Raw genomic sequence first — 22,211 nt, 5'->3', positions numbered from 1 at the left:
CCAGATCGGACAGCACAGTGATGGGCTCCACCTCACCCACACTCCCAGCCTCCTCTCCTCCCACTGTGCTCCCCTCTCCTCCACCTCGCCACACTGGACTCCCTGCTGTCCCTACAGCCTGCTGGGCTCACCCTTGCTCTTCACTCCCAGCTGCTCTTCCCCAGGGATCACCCTGGCCAGCTCTTCCACCTCCACATGTCTGTCTCTTCCTCAGTCTCAGCGAGGGCTTTCTCAATCATGCCACCCCTGACCATTTTTAAAATGACTAATACTAGGCCAGCAAGTGGCATAGTAGTTAAGGCACTAGACTCCCACAAAGCCGACTGGTTCGAATCCCAGACCTGGTGGCTTAAAAGTCACACAGGGCCCCAGGGAGTGTGGGCCCAAAATCCTGAGAAGAGAGTGGAGGAGAAGGGATTGCGGTGTGGCTATCTTCCCAAGGGGCGATTTCTCGCTGTCTCTCTGGTGAACGCATGCCAGATTTTTTCCTATAGTAAAAGCCGACTGGTTCGAATCCCAGACCTGGTGGCTTAAAAGTCACACAGGGCCCCAGGGAGTGTGGGCCCAAAATCCTGAGAAGAGAGTGGAGGAGAAGGGATTGCGGTGTGGCTATCTTCCCAAGGGGCGATTTCTCGCTGTCTCTCTGGTGAACGCATGCCAGATTTTTTCCTATAGTAAACATCTCTCAGGAAAGAAAATGTGTTATTCTCCTTTATCCACGATAGGGCATGTGTGCATGCGTGTGAGAGAGACAGACAGAGAGAGCAAGGAGCACGCTCCGCAGTTGGGCATGCCGGGTTCGCCTTCCACCGGTCCTTCAGTCCACGGGCTGGTGAGCATTTGCAGGGCGCCTGGCATGTTTCAGGCTGACCCGGCAGGGGATTGGAACCCAGTCACCATGTGGGAGCTGGCATCTCTTGAGCAGCCCATTACCACTGCATCACGGAGCCAGCTGTGACCACTGATTTAAAAGGCAACCTGCCCCAGCACGGACTTTATTTTGACAGATGTCAGCCATGTTGGCTGTCTCCCCAGCTAGCATGGAAACACATGAAGGCCAGGATCTTTATCTTTTCTTCCCCCAGAGCCCAGAACACTACCTGGCACACAGGAGGGTCTCAACAGGAATCAGCCGAATGTGTTTGGAGGCTCAAGTGAGTAAAATAGAGCTATCTCGGGACTTCGGGTTTTTCCCATTATTAAGTGTGAGGCTGGACGAGCTGCTCAGCCAGGCTTCCCTACCTTCACACACACACTAGGTGCTATGTGAGGTGCTCGGACCCGGGGCCTGGGGCCAGGGACACATAAAACAGGGAACCAGACTAAGAGCTCAGAGCTTCCCCGAGGAAGAAAGGTTCGCGCCGAGCAGAGCCAGACGAGCCAGCAGGTGTTACTGAGGTAAAGCGTGCAGGAAAAGCATCACCAGGAGTGGCACAGTACGGGCAAGGGCTGCAGGCAAGAACGGGAATAATCGTGGGCAGAACGTGGCTGAGGGTGAGTGGTGGGGCAACCGCATGACATGGGGCTGGCAGGGGAGCCAGACAGGAAGTGTCTTGAGGGTCCAGGTAAGGAATCTGGAATGTCACCTAAAAGCAGACAGCTGGTGCCCACCTCCTGTCTCCTCAGCCTACCCCTGGTTGCACCCCCAGCCATGGAGGCCAGCTCCACGGAGGGTCAGACAGCAGCGTGGCCAGCTCCCACCCGAGTGTAGTTGTCTGCCAATGGCCCAGAGCCGGCTCTGAGGTCCCAGCAGGACCCTGCACCCCCTCCCCGAGTGCAAGCACAACCCGGAAGTGAGAGAGACACATCCCAGGGAGGCTTTCAGCGACCGAGGGACTGGAGCTGCAGTCCATCCCTCAGATGGCCAGTGTGGGGGACACAGGAGCCAATCGAACCCAGTCCCTGTTGCTGCAGCGAAGCCTCAATGACACACATTACACTGCCTTGTCATCCCCCACGCTGGCCCATGCTCCCACCCACTGCCTGTCACCTCCTCCTTCCTGGCATCACCTCAGAATAGACTACCTGCACCCCATCCTTATCTCAGGTTCATGGGAAGCACTATATGCCAGAGGGGTGTGGCCAGGCTGCCATTTCTTTAAAAGTTCATTTACTTCTTCCACGAGAGAGCATGAGAGACGGAGAGAGAGCCCCCCAATAGGGTCCTCAGGTAGCAACCTACTCCCCTTCCCCCAGCCCTGGACCACAGGCACACAGGTGCGCAGCTAATTCAGGAAGATCTCCAGAGGCAAACTCAGAACCTTCCCTGTGGGTCGCCCCACAGAGAGTGCACCACGGTCTGGGATCCAGGCTGACATCCCTAAAAGCTCACTCTGGGCCAGCAGATGTTGTAACGGTTACATTGCTGAACTCCCACGTAGTTGACCACAGTTCGAGTCCTGGACCTAGCTAGCGGCTTAAAACTCATGCCAGGTGCATGTAGTACATGCCCAAGATCCCAAGAGGAGAATGGGGGAGAAGGGATTGCAGAGTGGCCATCCCCCCTGGGGGTGAGTTTTCGTTTTTTATCTGTTTCTCTAGCGAATGCAAAAGCCCTGTAGCAAAAATCTCTTTAAGAAAAAAAAGAAAAAAAGGTCACTCTGGTTGCTGTGTGGAGAAGAGTCTGGAACAGGAAGAGAAGTTTGGACCAGGGAGGGACCTCTGCAGTGGGGAAGTATGAGGGGCGGGGGGCAGTAAAGACAGAGCAGGGGCTACAGACACATAGGAGGTGCTTGGTTCCCCTGGGACCAGACCGCGGCAGGCAGGGCGAGGTGACGTGCCAGCTTGGCCTCTGTTGGGCCTGGCTGGAGAACCAGCCTTGCCAAATTCCAGCCCTCAGGCCCAGCCTGGCTCCAAAGACCTGTTGCAGAGGGGCTATTATTAGAGTGCTGGGTGTTTACGAAGGATTTGAAGATGGGCTTTATTTTTAACTCCCCTCCCAGTGGTAGGACCAGCTGGTGTGGACTCGGGAAGTCAAGTGGAAGTTGGACCAGGCTTTGGAAACCCAGGGGAGCAAAACAGCACTTGGGGAAGGATGAGGCTCGGAAGAGGAGCCCGTCCGCTAGCCTCATCAGGTTCCACTCGCCTCGGCCTCTGAGCTAGAAGACCGAGCACGTTCACACAAAGCCCTTAACACGCTTCGTCTCATTCAGTCGGTCCTCTCCGTGACCCCAGGAGGCAGGGCTGTTACTGCCGTCATTCTATGGGCGAGGAAAGTGTAGCTCACAGAGGACAAAGGACAAACGGTGGGCAAGTCACAGAGCAGGACTTGAGCCTTGAGTCCTCAGTCTGCCCGGCCTACGGTCCCAACTGCTGCGCCAGGCACCAGAGTCGAGCCACATGACATCAGACTGCCAGGACAGTGACCCGAAATGTTAGAGCCAGAAGGCTCTCTCTTCCACCCAGGATTAAGAGGGTCAAATCTAGACCAGAGACTTTGAAGCCTGGCTGTGTAGGCCATTCATGAGTGTGGACTAGTTTCCTCATCTGTGAAGTGTCTTGATATAATAAACAGCACCTCCTCCATGAGGAGTACATGAGATAATGCACAGAAAAGGCCTCAGGGCGCCAGCAGGTGATGTGGAGGATAGGGAGCTGGCCCCCATATGACTGACCGCATGGTTCGAGTCCCAGAACCAGTGGCTTGAAAATCACACTGGGCATGTGTGTAGCATGCCCAAAATCATAAGAAGAGAATGGAGGAGAAGGGACTGCAACACAGCCATCTCCCGGCGGGGGAAGGGGGGGGAGTGGCATGGCAGGGGGATTTCTCACATCCCCTCTCTCTCTCTATCCCTCTTAGGCAGAAACACATGCCCTATAGAAAACCTGGAAAAAAATTAGAAAGAGCCTCAGCGTAGAACCTGGAAGGTGGCCACAGGGCACTGGGAGATGCCTCACTCTGTACCAGACACTGTCCTAAACACTGTGCATTACAAATGCCCACCTGATTCTCGCATGCCCCAGCCGGATTCTCTCATGAATCCCATCTTAGAGGTGAAGAAACAGAGGTACAGAAAGCCTAGGAGGATGTCATCGCCACAGGGCCATCAAGTGTGCAGAACTAGAGGCCAGGACATTCGCCCAGAGCCTGGGCTCTCAGCACTTACCCCATGGCAGCCGCTGCCATTCTCATTAACTGTCATCCCAACACTCTTGTGTCCAGGGCCTTCCAGAGCTGACTCCTTAGTCCCTGGTGCTTAACTCAGATACCAAGACCAGGGCAAGCACTGGCCTCCCTGGGAAATGGGGAAACCCCTGCATAGAGGGGAGAGGCATCTTCCCCCAAAAGTACAGGCTGTTGGCCTTTCTGTTCTCTGCTCTGCTATTTAGGCTAGAAAATAAGGGTGCAGCAGCCCAGAGCTGGACCCTCGGCACAGTTTATGGGGCTGGGAACAGGGAGATTAAATGCCCCTTCCCACCTGGCCGAGCCTTGGCTTCTTCCAGTTTTACTGACTGAATGTGACCTGAGCTATGGCGTTTCGCAAGAGCCTCTGTCACCCTGCCCTCCAGCCACGCCCTTCTGCTCTGACCAACCTTACTGCATGGTCCTGGCTGGTCTCTGCCCCTTTCCAGGCTTCAGTTTCTTCCTCTGTGAAATGAGGACATTAGCCATTGTCCCCCTAAAGGGTACCTTTCAGCTCCGACCAGCCTTTCCGAGGACCGATGAGGGCACATGGGATCTCGTCTCTGCTTCTCTACTCTCCAAGCTTGGAAGGCCTGGTGCCCCCAAACACATTGTCCCCAGAGTTCCAGCATATCCCTGCTGCCAGGGACCCAGGCAAATCACCCCTCTCTCCCCAGACCGCTCAGCCTTGGAGTCACAGCTGCCTTGTGTTTGTCTCCAGAATCCAGCTCTGATAGCTCAGGAAATTCTACTCACCCCAATGTCTAGATTCTAGGTACAAAGGGATTTTGTCCATCTGGACAAGGAAAGATGTGATGGAGAGCAGGAGTCTGGGGCTAGAGGTGTTTCCAACATATCAAATCCTTCCTTAAGGAGTTTAATCCCACTCAATGGATATACAACACTCTCAAGAGGCAAGCCGGAGACAGAGAGAAAGTCTACCAAACTTATATTTTGGAGAGTCCACCAAACTTATATTTTGACAGCAACTGCCGTGAGTCTGTCCCTTGCAGAGGCATACACACACACTTACAACACATGCCACAAGGACTCACCCACAAATCCAGGAAATATCACGTCATTAACAAAGGAAAGAGGGGCCAGACAGCGGTGCAATGGTAAAAAGTGATATTTTGTGAGGCTGATCTATATGGGAAGATTCCGGGTTTGTAACCGGAGACCCCTTGAGTACACCGGGCACACCTACACCCATGATCCGGGGCCAGGGCAGACTGCAACTTCAAGACCCATTGCAGGTGCTGCCTCCTCTCACTGTCTCTCTTTTGCATTTAGTTATGAAAGAAAGAAACTTATAAAAATATAATAAATGAAAATAATCAAATGAAAAAGGGGAAGGGTTCTACATAAAGATAGGTTTAGAACGTAGTTCCCAATCTAAAAGTGAAATTAAGAAAACAATTCCAATTTATAGTGGCAGCAAAACAAATAAAACACTCAGAAATAAATTTAACAAAAGACATGCAAAAGTTATACCCTTAAAAACAAAACAGCATTGAAAAAAGGTAAGGACCTAAATAAATGGAAATATGTTCCATGTTCCTGGGTTGGAAGACCTCAAATAGTTAAGAAAACAATATGTATTCCCCAAACTGAACTATAGATTCAGCAAAATCCCTACCAAACTCCCAGCTACATTGTCTTTTTTTTCTGCGAAAATCAACAAGCTGAAGCTAAAATCTATGTGGAAATGCAAGACACTCAAAATATCCAAAAGGATCATGAAAAAGAAGAACAAAGTTGGAAGACTCACACTTCTCAATTTCAAAACTTAGAGCAAAGCTACAGTAATCAAGACCAGCTTCTAGCATAAGGGTGGACACGCAGATGAATAGAATAGACCCGAGAGTCAGAAATGAGCCCTCCGGACCAGCAGGAGTGTGATGGTTAAAGCGCTGGACTCCCACATGGCCGACTGCCGTTCAAGTACCTGACTGGCGGCTTGCTTTCTTATTCCCCCCCACTCCCGTCTCTCTTCGGGCAAATGAAAACACAGTAATAAGGGAACCAGCAGTTAGTGTAATGGCTATATCGCTGGACTCCCACGTAGTCGACCACGGTTCGTGTCCTGGACCCGGTGGCTTAAAACTCACGCCGGGTGCATGTGCATGCGTGCCCAAGATCCCGAGAGGAGAATGGAGGAGAAGCGATTGCGGCGTGATTTCTAACTTTCTGTCTCTATGTCTCTCTCTGTCTGGTGAGCGCACATGCCCTATAGCGAAAAACCTCTCAAAAAAAATCACAGTAATAATAAATAAAATTAAGTAATTATTTTAAAACAAGAGTGAGCCCTCATGTTTATGATCAGTTGATTTTTGACAAGAATGTCAAGACAATTCAATGGGGAAGAAATTGTGTTTCCAACGAACTGAGCTGGGACAACTGCGTATACATAGTGGAGCACTCTGCCTCACGCCGAATCACAAACGCTGGCTCAGAATGAACTATGGACCTAAATGTAAGAGCTAAAACCATAAGGTTCTTACATGGAGGACCAGCCAGTGGCATGACCATCCGGTGCTTTTCACCATGCCCATCTCTCCCCAACGAGCACACATGCCCTCCAGCAAACTTAAAAAAAAAAAAAAACAACTCTTTCATGGAATAAACCTAAATGTCCATCAACAAATGGACAAAGAAAATGTGATATACTTAGTGATATATATATATATATATATACATGTAGTGATGTACAGTGATGTACACATATATATACATGTACACATATAAATGTGTATATGATGTATGGCTGTGTGTGCCTGTCATTCTAGGTAAAATGGGGGAAGCCTGGAGGACCTAATGTTAAGTGAAATAAGCCAGGCACAGAAAGAGAAACAGTACATATTCTCACGCATATGTGGGAACTGGAAAACGACTGCACAGCAGTAGAGGTGCATGGGCCAGCCTGTAGCCCGGTAGTTAAAGCAGTCACAGCCACATGATCAACTGTGCGGCTGGAGTCTCAGACCTGGCTGCTGGAGAGCTACGCCAGGCATGTGCTGCAATATCCAGTATCTCGAAATAAAGGAGACATGGAGGGGAGGCATTGAGGTATGGACTATTGCGGCGTGGCCATCCCCCCTGGGGGGGTGATTTCTCGCTTTCTGTCTCTCTGTCTCTGTCTTTCTGGCAAGCTCACGCAACCTATAGCAAAAACCTCTCAAAAAAAATAAGAATGAATAAAATTTAAAAAACAGTAACAAATTAAAATTTAAATAATTATTTTAAAATGAACTATATGCTATCTATAAGACCCACTTCATATATAAGTAGGTTGAAAGTAAAGGGATTGAAAAATATATACCATGCAACCCTTAATCAGAAGAAAGTAGGAGTAGCTATATTAGTATCAGGTAAAATAGACTTTCATATAAAGAAAATACTAGAGTCAGAAAAGGACATCACATAAAGACAAAAGGGTTAATCCACCACAACACTGAAAAGAAAGAAACTAAAGGCGCTGTAAAAACTTGAGGAGGAAATCATTCATGGGAAATTATGGTTGCCCTGGTTAATATGATGATCTCTTTGGGGTTGTGTAGGAAATGCCCTCATCTTTCAGAGGTGCATTTGACATCTTTAAGGTGAATTCTCTCAAGATACCTAGAATGTACTTTTGACTATTTCAGGGAAATATACACATACATACATAAAAGAGGAAGCAAATATGGCCAAATTGCTAACACTTCCAGTTAATGAGCACATGGCTGTTTATTATCCAAGTCTCTATTTTTATATATGCTTAATTTTCTCCCATAATAAGAAATCAAAACAAAGATTTTATATGAAAATGTCACTCTCCAGTCCCTCTTAAAAAATCGCCGGAGTGCTAAGGCTGAGTCCATGACCCTGCAGGCAGCTTCAGCAGCGGCTAGGAAGTCACAGCCTCTCCAAACAACTTGTGGAGCCCCTGGGTCCCACCATCTTTCCCAAGTTAGCTTCTACCTGCCTGGCCCCAGAATCTTTTAGTTTGTAACATTAGGCTCCTGCCTCTTTCCCAACCTGGCCTAGGCTGCCTTCCCAGCCTCATCCCTAACACTTCCCCCCCACATTCCAGCATTCTCGATGACTCATTGCTCCCAAAATACCCTAGACACAATCCTACCTCTGTGCCTTTGCCCATCCTAGTTCCTCTACCTAGAACAACCTTCCTCTTCCTCTTCACCACCTGGCAAGCTCCAATCCAGAGGTGGCTGCCTCCAGAGAGCCTGCCCAGACCAGCCTGGGACAGTTGACAGATCTTTGCTTTGGGCCTTTGCAGCTTATTTCTCCATCCACTCCACCACGGACTGGATCCAGTGTCCATCTGTCTTTGCCACTAGGCTGTGATTGTCCGGAGGAGGTTGACCACACAGATTCAGCACTGGGTGCCCAAAGCCCCAGCACAAGACTGGCACGGAGTATGTGCTAATCAAAGTTTGTGAATGAAATGCGACCAGAGGTCAGATCACAGCTAAGAGCGTTCTAGAATTGGGCTGCCTGGTTTCAGCACCCAGCTATGCATTACTCAGCTGTATAACCCTGTCTGAGCTACTTAATCTGTCTGGGCTTCAGTTTTCTCATTTGTAACGTGGGAATAAAAGTAGCTTTCTCGTAGGGTTGTTTGGAGGATTTAAGAAGTTAGTATTTGTTTGTTTGTTTAAGAGAGATTTGTTTTGGATAGGGTGCATGCACTCGAGACAGAGAGAGACAGAAAGTGAGAAATCACTCCTTGGGGGAATAACCATGCTGCAATCCCCTCTCCTCCATTCTCCTCTTGGGATTTTGGGCACACATGCACACGCGCCCAGCATGAGTTTTAAGTGACCAGCCTGTATCCCCTGGCAGTGCTGGAAATGAGTGTCAGCAGTAAGAAGTCACAGTCTGAAATGATACCAAACTCATTCTTCTTGTTAGTCAAGGAAAAAGAGGCAGCTAGGGGCCTACGGCTTGTTCACACCAGTCAGTCTCTTGCCAATGTCTCTTTTCTTTTTCATCCCAGGAGGGATGTGTGCACAAGAGAGTGAGAAAGCACCCCCAACACAGCCTGATCACGCCACAGCTGGCTGCTCCTTCATTTCACCATCCTTCGGGATCCTGGGGGCGTGAGCCTGCCTAGCATATTTTTCCAACCCCCGTCGTCAGAACTTGAACCAAAGTCAGCCATGCAGAATTATTTGGCTTCCTCTGCACAGGCAGAAGAGCTGTTGTACTATGAGGCCGGCCCCAGTGTCTCTCTTTAGCAAAAAGAGAATGGACCTTGGGCTCAACGCCTTGAGTTCTCAATGGCTTGACCTCAGACTTCTCTAATAGTGTTCTGTTTTTCAGAACTTCCGTGATATTTGACTTGACTAACAGTGTTCTGTTTTTCAGAACTTCCGTGATATTGGTTTCCTATAGACAACGATTTGAGAGTCTTCCTTTTCAATAAATGCAACTCAGTATTTTTAAGTAAGCCTATTTAAAGATGAAGATTAAAAAGAGAGGTCGAGGTTGTATGTGGAAGTAGCAAAAGCTGGAACTGTGGCATGCAGGAGGTAAGCGTTTTAGAAACACATGTGCAGGGAAAGTGAGAGCACGAAGGGCCTTCCCTCCAGTGATCATATCCTCCAGGAGACTCTCGGACCAGTACAGAATGACACGTGATTCCTAACAGCAGCCTACACCTCCTTGCCTGCCTTCAAAGCACCGGTCTTTTCCATAAGCTGCTTCCTTTCTCTCTGCAGTTAGTTTGAGGGAGGAAGTAATATAATTCCTGCTTGACTGAAAGAAAGCGAGCCCCAGAGAGGTGAGCTCACTTGCTTAAGGTCACGTAGCATGTAAGAGGCTGTACCCAGATTCAAACTTAGATCCAACTAATGCCACAGCCCAAGTTCCAGCAGCTGTCCCACACAGGCCCCTGCTCAGCAGAGGAATTCAGCCCCGCCGGGAACTTGCAAAGCCAACTCTAAACCTGCACTCTGCTTGGGAGTTTCCAGAGTCTGTCTGGGAGGAGATGGAAAAGGGGAAGGGGTAGGGCATAAGACAGACCAGCTCAATGACGCCACCCTGATACCAACTCAGAGGGTGCGAACATCACACCCTGGAGCACCCTGCCGAGGAGTAACAAGAACACTAGACAACAACAACAGCAACTAACGTTTATGGGGGGCACTTCCTACTTGCCAGCCCTGGGCTGAGCGCTCCATACACAGGCACTGCTCCAACCTCGTGAAAACCCCTCAAGGTAGATAGCATTGTTCTCCTTTTGGAAACGAGGGAACCGCAGTCTGGAGCGAAGACAAGACGCAGCGAGCGAGAGGCAAAGTCAAAGCCTCACTCATAACCATTCTCTGTGCTCCTTCCAGCAGGGAGTCATTTATCAGGGCATTGGCATGACAACCAGCAAAGTTTAGGTACCTCCCCCGACATCCCATCTTCCCTCCACGACCCAGTATCCATGACCTTAAAAGGCATTGCAAAAAGGGTTCTTAGCCACAAAATCAGAAGACATGAATCTAGTTCCAGTGCAACCACTTAGCAACTGCAGGTACAGCTTTATCCCTCTCTATATCTCAGTTTCCCACTTGGACCATCCCTGAGGACCCTGAATGGGTCTTGGGCAATGTTGTCCAATAAAAACATAGTGAAAGTCACATAGATGTGGTTAGGTGTTCTGCTAACCACATTCAACAAAATGAAAAGAAACAAGGAAAATTGATTTCAATGATATAGTTCATCTAACCCAATATATCTGAACGATAATGATTTCAATATATTAGGACTTTCTAAACAATTATTAGGCCCAGCCTCTGTAGTGCAGTCAATAGCGTACAAACTGCTGAGCTGGAAGCCACAAGGCCGGCCATGGTCTTGGGTCCCCAGGCTGGTTGACCTGAAACACACCAGGGACGCATGTGTGCCAAGATCCTGACGAGCCAAAGGGTTGTGGGAAGGGGATCGCGGCATGACCAGGCCCCGTTGAGGGTTTTTTTCTCTCTCTTCCTTTCTCTCTGCCTTGCATATATGTGCATGTGTTCTCTATTATAAATAAAGTAAATAAGATGGTTAGAGATTTTAAAACATTATTAATAAATTACATTCTCCTCACACTAAATCTTCAAATCCTGGTGGACTTTACAGTTCATTTCAATCTAGACAAGGCACATTTCAAGTTTTCACGGGCCGCACATGGCGAGTGGTTGCCATGTTGGACAGTGCAGGTCTAGAATCTTCCATCCATAACCCATTCGAGGGGGCTGAGACATCTCAGCATTCTACTTTCTCTTGGGAAAGATGTCCTGATCACAGACTCTGAGCTGACAAGTTCCACAGAAACCCAGGGCAAGGATCTGGAGCCACAGCAGATACAAACCCCAGGCTTGTCTGGGCGGGAGGAGGCTGTCGGGGGTGCCGCCTGGCCCTCTGCAGCCAGATTACTCACCAGAGCCCTGGGAGGGGGACAAGGCTCTGGGGAAGACAAGACCACAATCCTGCTTTTCCTCCTGACTCAAAGATTCCCTTAATTGGAAGTTCAGTCTGAGCTTGAGACGAGCCAGGCAGCCAGCCCCTACATGGCACCACCCAAGGCGTAGGGGACTCCCGCCTCACACCAGGCACCCCTGCAGCACCCTGGCAGCAGTGACACAGCATGCAGGAAGCTAGATACCAACGTCTCACTGCTTTCAGGACATAATTCCAGGTGTGGGCCTGATGACCTCCATGGGAGCCCAGTGTCTCTCACTCATGGGCACAGACCTCAGCAAGAAGAACGAGGAGGGCAGGGAAAACGTGGGGGCAGAGAAGAACAAGAGCCTGCCTCTCACAGGGGAGAGAATGGGGAAACCCTCCAACTCCCTGACCTTCTATTTCCTCACCACATAAACGTTCGAGGATTGCTTTCACTGCTGGCCGCCCGGTGCCCAGCATTTCATAGGCATTAGCTCATCTACCCCTTCCAAGGAGGGTATGAGGAAAGAGGATCCCAGGTTCAGAGTGGTGAAGTAACTTGGGCAAGGTCACACAGCTCTTCAGTAGAAAACCCAGAGTTCCTATTTACGATCTTGTGAATCAAGACTCTGGGCTCTTGCCTACTTTGCTCTGCCATGTGCCAGGGTAACCCAGGACAGTCCAGACTGACAGCCATTATGACCAGATACATTTTGTGTAATTATTTAAAATGTTCTTTCTGGAAGAAGGGAAAAAATTTCACACAGAAAATTTCACATAATAGATAGATAGATGACAGATGATAGATAGATAGATAGACCTTCCTCCAAAAGGCGAAGCTTAATTCCAGGCCCTTCTCCCTCCTGGGGGTGGACTGAACTGAATGTCTGGATGCTAACGGATGGAGTATGCACAGGGAAACAACCGTAACTTTAACCAGAGAAATCTGGCAGACGTGACCTTTCCCAAGTGATCAAGGTCAACATCACCGCTGCTACGTCATGTCACGATCACACACCATGATGTGATGAGAAGGGCACCTCACCTGTTGCATTCGTCCCCAAGTGGATAACTTCAGCCTCATTATGAGAAAACTATGAGACAAACCCAAACTGAGGGGCATTCCATAAAATATCTGACCAGGGTTCCTCCAAACTGTCAGGATCATGAAAACTAGAGAGAAAATGTGAAACGGTCATAGACAGAGGAGACCAAGGAGATCTGACAGCTGCACTGTGGGAGACGGTACAGTTGGACGGGGTCCGAGAACAGAAAAAAGACATTAGATGGAAAAACGAGTGAGGTGTGGAGTTCAGTGAGATGAACCCGTGTTGGTTTAACAAACATACCGTGATAATGTGAGAGGTTCACATCAGGGGAAACTGGCGGAAAGTATATAGGAACTCTTTGTACTATCTTTGCAACTTTTCTATAAATCTAAAGTTATTCTAGCGTAAAAGTTTATTTTTAAAAAGTGCTCCCCTTTACTCACAAACGTGTCAAGGTTTAGACAATAAATCATATGATCACCTCGACGTAAGCCTGGCCCTGCATCTGTCTTGGTCCATTTGTGCTGCTATTATAGACCTGAGACTGGGTAATTTATAACCAACAGGAATGTATTGGCTCACAGTTCTGAAGGCTGACATGTCTAAGGTCAGGCACCAGAAGGCTCAGTGTCTGGTGAGGCCGCTCTTTTTTCAAGATAGCACTTTTGCAGGCTGCATCCTCAGTAAGGGAGGAAAGCTGGATCTTTTCATGGAAAGAGGTGGAAGGGCCAAGAGGCAGAGAGCTGAACTCACTCTTATAATGCCATTAATCCCACTGATGAAGGTAGAGCTCTCATGGCCTAATCACCTCCCAAAGGTCCCACCTTTTAATACTATCACAATGGCAATCATATTTCAACATGAGCTTTGGAGATGACAAGCCTTCATATCCCAGCAGCTTCTAATCAAGAAGTCTTGAAAAAATCACCTATACCTTCTTTTCCCACTTAATGATTAATTGCTCACACATTCATGGCAATTAAAGTCTACAAAGTTTAGAGATAGCAAGATGTGCTGGTTAAAGCTTTAGAATCAGAAAGCTAGGGGCTGAAGCCCTGGTTCTCCCACTTGCTAAGTGGTCTTGGGCATATTATATTCCTTCTCTAAGCCTCAATTTTCACGTCTGTCAAACAAAGTCATTAAATGGTGACAATGACTAGCAATACTGTCCAGAACTGTAGTAGGTACTGTGATGGACCACACAGATGCCCCTTCAGGACAGGACTTACTCCTCCATCCCCAGCTGGTCAGAGAGCTGCCAGCTGCCATCAGCTGTTGGCCCTGTCCAGGGATTGCCTCTGGCTGAAGAGTGCCACCCAGACCCAGGGTGTGCCCCTTTCTGGAGGGTAGCTGCAGCCAATGCAGAGAATATGAAGATCTAGTTCCCTCACCACGGCTTGGAGCAACTTGGCAGGCCATCCCCACTGCAGAGGACCCCTCGCGGTGAGCTGAAGACTCTATGGAGACTGCATGGCAGCCCGGCCCAATCCTGCTTCCTTCTCTCTCCAACAGTGTTGGCCCCGAGTCTGCTCCCCACGGACTTCTGCTCCCCACTAGCTGCCATCTCAGAGACTGAGTCCTGGGAAACTCATCCCACCACAGGACCGTCATGGTAACAGCTGAAACAAGCTTGGAGAAATGGCCTTCTCTGTGGCCCTGCCCCGGAACTCCTCTCCGGATGAGGCCCATGGCAACCGCCCACAGCCGGGTCCTACCTGGAGGCGGCGATCTCGGCCTTTTGGCGCGCTATGGCGGCTGCGCGCTGGGCGCCCTCCACGCTGTGCTCCACCTTCTGGCGGACCTTGCTGCTCTTGAGCTGCAGCACGCGGCGCTTGGTGCCCTTGACCAGCACGTTGTGGCGGTACTTGCCCTCCTCGCGGTGGCCATCGGGCAGCGTGGTACAGCCGTAGCCGTGGCGCAGGTTGTCCAGCCACTCGCCCTCGTAGCGGAGGCCGCTGGGGCGCTCGCTCACGCCGAAGCCCGAGCGCTTGTCGTTCTTCCACTCGCCCATGTAGGTCTCCGTGGTGGTGGCGTCGATGTCGGCCTCGAAGGGCGCGGCCTCGTCGGCGCCCTCGGCGCCCTCGCCCAGGCTGGCGGTGGAGGCGGCGTCGCTGGCGCCGGAGCTGAGGTCGCTCTTGAGGAAGCTGACGCGGCTACGCTGGCTGCCCAGGGACGAGCGCGACTCGGAGCGCCGCAGCTTGCCCAGCAGCGCGCCCCGCTGGAACAGGCCGCCCTTGGGCGCCCGTGCGGCCGTCGGAGGCGGGCGAAGTGGGCGAGTCCGGGGCCACCGTGCCGTTGCTGTGCTCGCTGCGCAGAGACGACAGCGACGTGCGCAGCGGCGAGCGCACCACCACGGCCATCCCGTAGGGCACGCTCTGGCGCACCCCGTAGCCGTGGCGCATGCCATTGGTGAACTGGCCTTGGTACGTTCCTGTGGGCAAGGAGAAGGCGCGTCAGGGGGCGACAGTCGGGGGCGCCGCGTGTGCACAGTGACCTGGGTGTGCAGGCGCTGGAGTGGGCAAGGCATCTGAGGGGCAACACGTGCAATGTTTCTGTGGGTTTGCGAGGTCATCAGGAGTGTGCAAGAACACTACTGGGCAAGCCAGGAGGAGTTCGCTCACTGGGAACCTGACAGGCACAAGTGTGCGAGACAAGGCGAGGGCGTGTGAGTCAGAGTGTCAGTTGTTGAGCAGGCACGCCCTGGGAATGTGTGTGGTGTGCAAGGACACGAGTGAACGAGCCCGGAGTCTGCCAGCTGGTGTGAATGTTTCATTGGTGGGAACATACTAAAGTCCCAAGTGTGCAAGATAGGGTGAGCATGGGTGAGTCAGAATGTTCAAGTGTGATCGGAATGCTCTGTGAGTGTGCATTTCAATGAGTGTGTCCAGACTTGGGGTCACATGGAGAGAATGAATGTGCAAGGGCATGAGTGTGCAAGGCAGTGAGTTTGTGACTACTTGCACTTGTGGGAGTGTGCAAGGCAGCATGTACAAGAGGACAGCCAAGACCAGGTGAGTGTGACAGAATGGGACATAAACCATGAGAATATGCACGGTCTTTGGCATGCACGGACAAGTACAGTTGAGTGAGGGTGTAAGACAGTCATAGGGCCCGGGTGCCAGGTTGTGAACAGGCAAGGCTCTGTCAGGCTGGGAGGGTCACACGCATGCGCCGTTATCCCAGCGTCCCAGCTGATGCAAATATTCAAGGTCAGGAATGGGTAAAAAGGTGAGTTTGCACAGTAGTGTGTAGTGTGAATATTGGAGCGTTCGGGACTGTGAGAGTGTGATTGTGCAAGGCTGTATGTGCAAGAGACTTTCCTGGGTGTGCAGTGTCTTTGGACTATATGAGATCATGAGTGTGCCAGGCAATGTGTGCAGGTGGTGACTGGCCGGGGTCCTATGGGGGTGACACTGAGGATGTAATTGAGGTTCTGAGTGTGTAAGGGCATCTGAATGTCAAAGTACAAATTAACATGAAGCCCTCGAGGCTGAGCGATTGTGTAAGTTGTGGACATTAGTGGAACGTAAGGCCACGTAAGACCATCCGTGTGCAGCTGTGTACCAGCAGGCGTCGGCACAAGTGCCTGCGTGTGCACAAGTCCGTGAGTGCCCGGGATGAGACGGTTTATGTCAGTAGGCTACTCGGGTCCTGTGTGAGTACAGGGAAGCATAGAGTAGTGGTCAGGGGCTCAGACCCCAAATCCTGCCTCTGCCCTTCTAAGCTGTGTGACCTTGGGCAACTGACTTCACCTCTCTGTGCCCAAACTTTCTCATCAACGATAATAATTGCCTTTACCTCATAGTGTTATCTGTAAGTTTAAATGAGTTAATGTATCTAAAAAAACTTGAAAGCAAAGATGTGTATTTTACTATGATTCCACAAAGTTGTGCTGGTGTGCGAGGTCACCTAGCTGGATGAACTAGCTGAATCGAAGCTGCCAAAATAACGTCACCCCTCACCCCACCCTACCACGTGGCCTCCGCAGGGCTCCATCCAAACCTTCTTGCATTCTTCCTGGCGACCACATCATCTAGCGGTTTTTAACTGCGTCCATGTCCTGCTGACCCCCACACCTCCCTCCAGTCCCTTCCCCTCCCCCTACAGCTTCAGATGTCACCTTGGAGACAGATGTCCCCCTCAACGTCACACAGCCACCTGCAGCTCATTATCACCCCTGACTTGTGTGTACACACACATGCGTGCACACGCACCCCTGTGCCACTGTCTTGGTCTTTCTCTCCCTTCATTTTCTGCCACCATCTCTGCACCTCCCGCGTGCAGAACAATGCAAGACACATATGTTCACTGACAGGGAGGTGAAAAGTCAGTGCCCTCGTTTTAAACACAAGCCAGTGCCTTCCCCTGGTTAACAAAAACCAAGTGGCCTTCTTCCCAACACAGGCCAGGAGCAGGCTGCCTGGAGACAGAAACGACCAACCAGGGAAGGGAATCGCGAGCTCCACCCACCAGCCCTGCTTTCCTTCTGGGTTCTGCAGCCGCTGTTCCCTCTGCCTGGAACTCTCTTCCTTTTGAAATCCTTCAGTGCTTTGCTCACTGACCCTGACCACTCTATTTCAATTACATTCTGCCCACACCACCACCAGGGCCCTGTTCCCTGCCCCCCCCACACACACACACACACTACACACACACACAATGGACACTCCATGACAACAGGGATCTTTTCTGTTTTGTTCTCTGATGTATCCCTGAACCTGGAATGGGGCCTGGCACATAGATGGGCTCCATTAATACCTGCTCAATGACTGGCTGACCCAGTCCAGAAACTATCTCATTGGGTAAACTTGGGCAGCTCCCTGTCCCAAGGCCGCTGATGTGTTGAGTAGAAAGCTCTCAGGGTTTGACCTAACTCTGAGATGCTGAGCTTCTAGAAATCGGGGCCCTGTGACTCTGGAGATGGGCTGACGTTCCACTGACTGGTCCCTCCCAGCACTGGCTTCTCTAGCTCAGGTCCACCCCCTCTCCCATCCCAGCCCTTTCTGCACTGTGAATCCCCATGAAGGATCATGTACAATGGCAAGGGCCCACCTGAACCTCTCAACAGTCCTGTGAGGCACGCCCCATGATTATGCTCATCTCCAGGAGAGGAAATTGGTGCCCTGAGAGATTAAGCGGCTTGGTCAAGGGAGCAGAATCCAAATTCAGGTCTACCTCATGCCAGAGCGCACACTCTGACCCACGGCGCTTAGTCCTGGTGCACATTAGAGGTACCAGCGGAACCTTTAAAAACAACAGCAGATGGATGCCTGGGCCTTGCCACTGGAAACCCCAGTTTAACCTGTTGGAGAGGACCCCTTACACTTCCAGCCTTCTGTGCAGCAGGTGTGAGAGGAACATCTGGAATCTCCCCTCTTCAAAGACCAGCCATGACAAACCAAGGATCATTGACTATCAGTTGTGAAAGGGTCAGAGAGACATGGGGACATTGGGCATGACCTCATAGAGGGAGAAGCAGATGTGACCTCCATTTCATGGGCAGATGGATGTTCAAAGAGGTTTCATGACTTGCCCAAAGTACACAGTGAGGAAAGAACAGAACTGGAATTTGAAATTTGAACTAGGGTCCCAGTCAACCTGAGGAAATGGGAAGATGGTACAAAGGATGACAGAATGGGGAGCTGAACCGATGGAAAATGAATAGGCTCTATTTTCCAAGCTCTTGGCCTTGCGATCACGCTCGGTAGGAGGCAGGGGCAGAATGCCACAGGGCATCGGAGACAACCTGGTTTCGAATATAACCGAAGCTCTGCAGCTTTGTGCAAGTTCTTCTACCGGATCTCAGTTTCCTTACCTGGACAATGGAAAAACAGTACCCACTTTCCAAGATTTTCTTGAGGATTAAAAACAAGACCACAGAAAACGGAAACAACCCAAACGTCCATCAGCTGGTATGTGGATAAATAAACGGTGGTACACCCACGCAGTGAAATACTCATCAGCAATGAAGAGGAACAGATTGCACCCACCAAAACGTGGATAGGTTTCAGAAACATTCTCGGTGAATGAAATCAGAGACAAAAGAGGGCCAAGTTGATGATGCCAATTACGTGAAAGTCTAGAAAAACCTAAAAAATCTAAGTGATAGAGGCAGAAAGTGGATCTGTGGTCACCAGGGCCTGAGGGTAGGTGGGATCAGCTGCGAAGGGGCCCCAGGAAACCCTCTGAACAGATAGAAATGTTTGCTATCTTAATTGTGCTAGTAGTTTACACAGGTGTATACATTTGTCCTGACGTATACATCAAACACTTTATTGTATGGAACTTATACCTTGATAATATTTATTTTTTAAGGAATTATTTATTCAATTTTATTTATTATTATTATTATTATTTTAGTTTGACCAGAGAGAGAGAGAGAGGGAAAGTGAGAAAGCAAGCCGCCAAGTCCAGGACTCAAACTGCAGTCAGCCGTGTTGGAGTCCAGTGCCTTAACCACCATGCCACCTGCTGACCCCTAACATTATTTTTAAAGTAAATAAACAAAATGTAAATACACTTTTATGGAGGGCTGCCTTATGGCCTGGTGGTTAAAGGAGCTAGATTCCACATGGCCAACCACATAGTTCAAATCCCAGCTCCAGTGGCTTGAAAAACATGCCAGGTATGTACGCATACATGCCCCCAAATCCTGATGCAATGAAGAAATGGAGGAGAAATGATCCTGGTGCAACCATGTCCCATGGGGAGTGCTTTCTCTCTCTCCCAGTCTCTCTCTGTCTCTTTGTCTCTCTGTGTTTCTCTGCAAATGCATGCACCCACTGGCAATTAAAATGTTTAAGGGTACAACAACCGAGTGGCATGGTGTTTTGCAAACATCCACCAGGAAATTCCATCAGCTCTACTTTCTAAACGAAGAATCTGGCCACTTCTCAGTACCCCCATGTGGACTAGAGGGTGGCCACCATTCTCTCTCACCTGGATTTTCACACCAGCTGCCACACTGATCTCCTGCTTCCACCCTTGCCCCTTCAATCCATTCCTAACACCACAAAGGGTCTCTGTTCCAGTGTAATAAAGGAGATTGCAACACTGCTCTGAAAAAGCTGAAGTCCTTGGCGATCCACAAGGCCCACCCGATCTCATCCCCACCATCTCCTCCCATTCACCCCTTTCTCTCACCCCACTGTAGCCATAAAGTCAGAGAGACATGGAGACACTGGGCATGATCTCATAGAGGGAGATGCAGATATGACCTCCCGGCTTTCCTGTCCACCCACCTAGCCATCATCCTGCTTCAGGACCTTCGCATCTGCTGTTCCCTCTGCCTAGAATGTTCTGCCTCCAGGTAACTGCATGGTTCACTTCCCCCGCGATCACGTCTTTACTCCTCTCTTCAGCCAAGCCTCTTCCCGGACCACACTATTCGCGATTGTAACCGCCCCCTGAGGTTCTATATCTCCCTTGTTCACTTTGACTACAGCATGTAAAATTCAACATAGTTTGCCTTTCCTTGTGTTTACTGATCATCACTGTCGCTGGCACACCAACTCCATCACAGGAGGGATTTCTTTTTCTGTCAGTGCCTGGAGGAGAGCAAGTAGACACTCAATGAGTGTTCGCGGAATGGGCGAGAGAGCGGCGTGCATCCCATGACTGTGTATTCCCTTCCTTCTGCTTTATCCATCTGAAAATCGCTCTGTGAAAATGACTGGAGAGGCATTTTAGGGTTCCTATTTTACCAATGAGAAAAACACAAGGTCCAGCAAGGATCGAGGACTCACAAGACGGCACAGCTGATAAACGGGCCAGGGCCAGGCTCACATCCGAGTCCCGCTCAGCCCCTTCCACTTCTCCAAGGAAAGAGGGAAAAGACACAAGAGGGGAACGTGAATGAGAACAGAGCAGAGAAGATAGTAACTGGGGAAGAGAGGGGACATCTAATCTCTGGCTGGGCAAGTCTGTGAAATTAAATCAACCATCCTACCTTTAGCCTAACTTTGGCACAAGAAGAGCTGACAAGGTCCCTTTAAACCCAAGAAAAACCGAGATTGCAACAGGAGAGCAGCTCCTGGCCACCGGTTGGGGAGGAAACAGCCAGGCTATATTAGGAAACTTACAAGCAAGTGGCAGGAGGCACAGACACCCAGGGGAGGCTGGGAGGGACAGGCCCTGAGAAGAGAGAAAGCCAAGGGCTGGGCCATCCCAGCCCGACTCTAAGACAAGAGAGTTCCCCCCGGGACAAGAAGAATGCATCTGAAGAGGGAAGGGAAGGAGGTGCCTGCTAGCCTTCGGACTGCCCTCGCACTTGTCAATCTGGAGGGCTTCCCGTGGTTCTCAGGGAAGGGACCAGGATCCTCAGTGGCCCATAGGCCTGGTGTGAGCTGTCCCTGTCCACCTCGCCTGCCTCATCTTGAACGCTCACCTTCCCACCCCAGGGCTTTTGCACATGCTTTCCCCTTTTCATGGCATGTTCTTCCTTCATTTTCGCCTGGCCAACTTCTATTGATAATTCAAGCTTTGGCTTACATGTGACTTCATCCAGGATGATTTCCTGAGCCCTATCCCCTGAGTTCTTCTGGGAATAGCCATATGCAGTCATGCCACCCTTCATCTTACGCTTTCCCCAAGCGTGGTTAAACACTGACCGTGATCGCTTGTTCGCTATAAGCTCCCTGCCTGCCTCTGACTTTCAAGCACGAGGGAGCTGTGTCTTGCTTATTCCACTGTGACGCCAGTGTCTAGCACAATCCCAGGCCCAGGGAAACCCTCAGTAACATCTGAGGGACCTGTGACTCTTTTTTTTTCTTTCCCTGATGGCACATTTTTCCAGGGACACAAACCACATCTCTTTTCCCTGATGACTCAGAGTGCAGTAAGTGCTCACTCAAAGCCTTCCCTACCTATAGCTGCCAGTGGCGTCCAGGTCTCCACGTAGCAGCTCAAACCCTGGGAGTTATTAGGGGACACACAAAAGACTTGAGAAGGCCACAAAGGAAATACAGTCCTCTCAGACAGGGCTCCTGGATGGAAGGAAGCCTGAATTGAGCCTTCTTCCTGCAGTTGCCCTCTCAGTTTAACACAGATTAGCATGGACGGTCACCTTAGCTCTGACACTGAGCAGTTCTAAATCATGCTTCAATTATTGCTGGGTCTCAGCCTGCCTTCTGTGAATGGAGGTAACGACACCTACATCATTCATTCACTGGAGTTTGTTGTGCTGGGCACTAGGGATGCAGAGTTGAACTAGACACAGCCCCCGCCCATCTGGAGCCAAGTGCAAGGGACAGACTCAAAGAATAAGCATCCAGAGTCTCAACAAGGGACAATGGGTCAGGTCTTCAGTGGCCCAGAGCAGGGAGGGCTGATGAAACGAAGATTCAATGAGCCACATGTGAGAGAGCCAGCACAGTGCCTGGCACAGAGGAGGTGTCGATGAAGGCTAGCTTTCTGGCATGGCAGGTCAGCATCTTCGCCCAGAAAAGCTGGCCCAGAATGGATTACCTGGAAAAAATGAAACGGAGCCAGGAAAGACAAAGAACCTGAAGGGAGTAAGCCAGTGGCATGGTGGTTAAGACAGCTGGATCCCACACAGTTGGCTGTTCAACTTCCCAGACCCAGCGACTTGAGAAATACACTGGGTGCACGTG

At 50.3% G+C, this 22,211-nt stretch overlaps 1 protein-coding gene across 1 annotated transcript in view; it reads right to left on the bottom strand.

Moving 5' to 3' along the window:
• Nucleotides 1-22,211, bottom strand: part of JPH2 (junctophilin 2) — a 68,399-nt gene that overhangs the window by 26,708 nt on the left and 19,480 nt on the right. The window contains 2 exon segments of the mRNA XM_006147593.2: nucleotides 14,316-14,849; nucleotides 14,851-15,031. Of these exon segments, the coding sequence (XP_006147655.2) occupies nucleotides 14,316-14,849; nucleotides 14,851-15,031 (715 nt within the window).

Source organism: Tupaia chinensis, unplaced genomic scaffold (assembly GCF_000334495.1).
Source record: "Tupaia chinensis unplaced genomic scaffold, TupChi_1.0 Scaffold000216_1, whole genome shotgun sequence".
NCBI classification, from domain to species: domain Eukaryota; kingdom Metazoa; phylum Chordata; class Mammalia; order Scandentia; family Tupaiidae; genus Tupaia; species Tupaia belangeri.
Note: the sequence above shows the minus strand (reverse complement) of the source record. Positions and strands in the feature narration are given on the sequence as shown.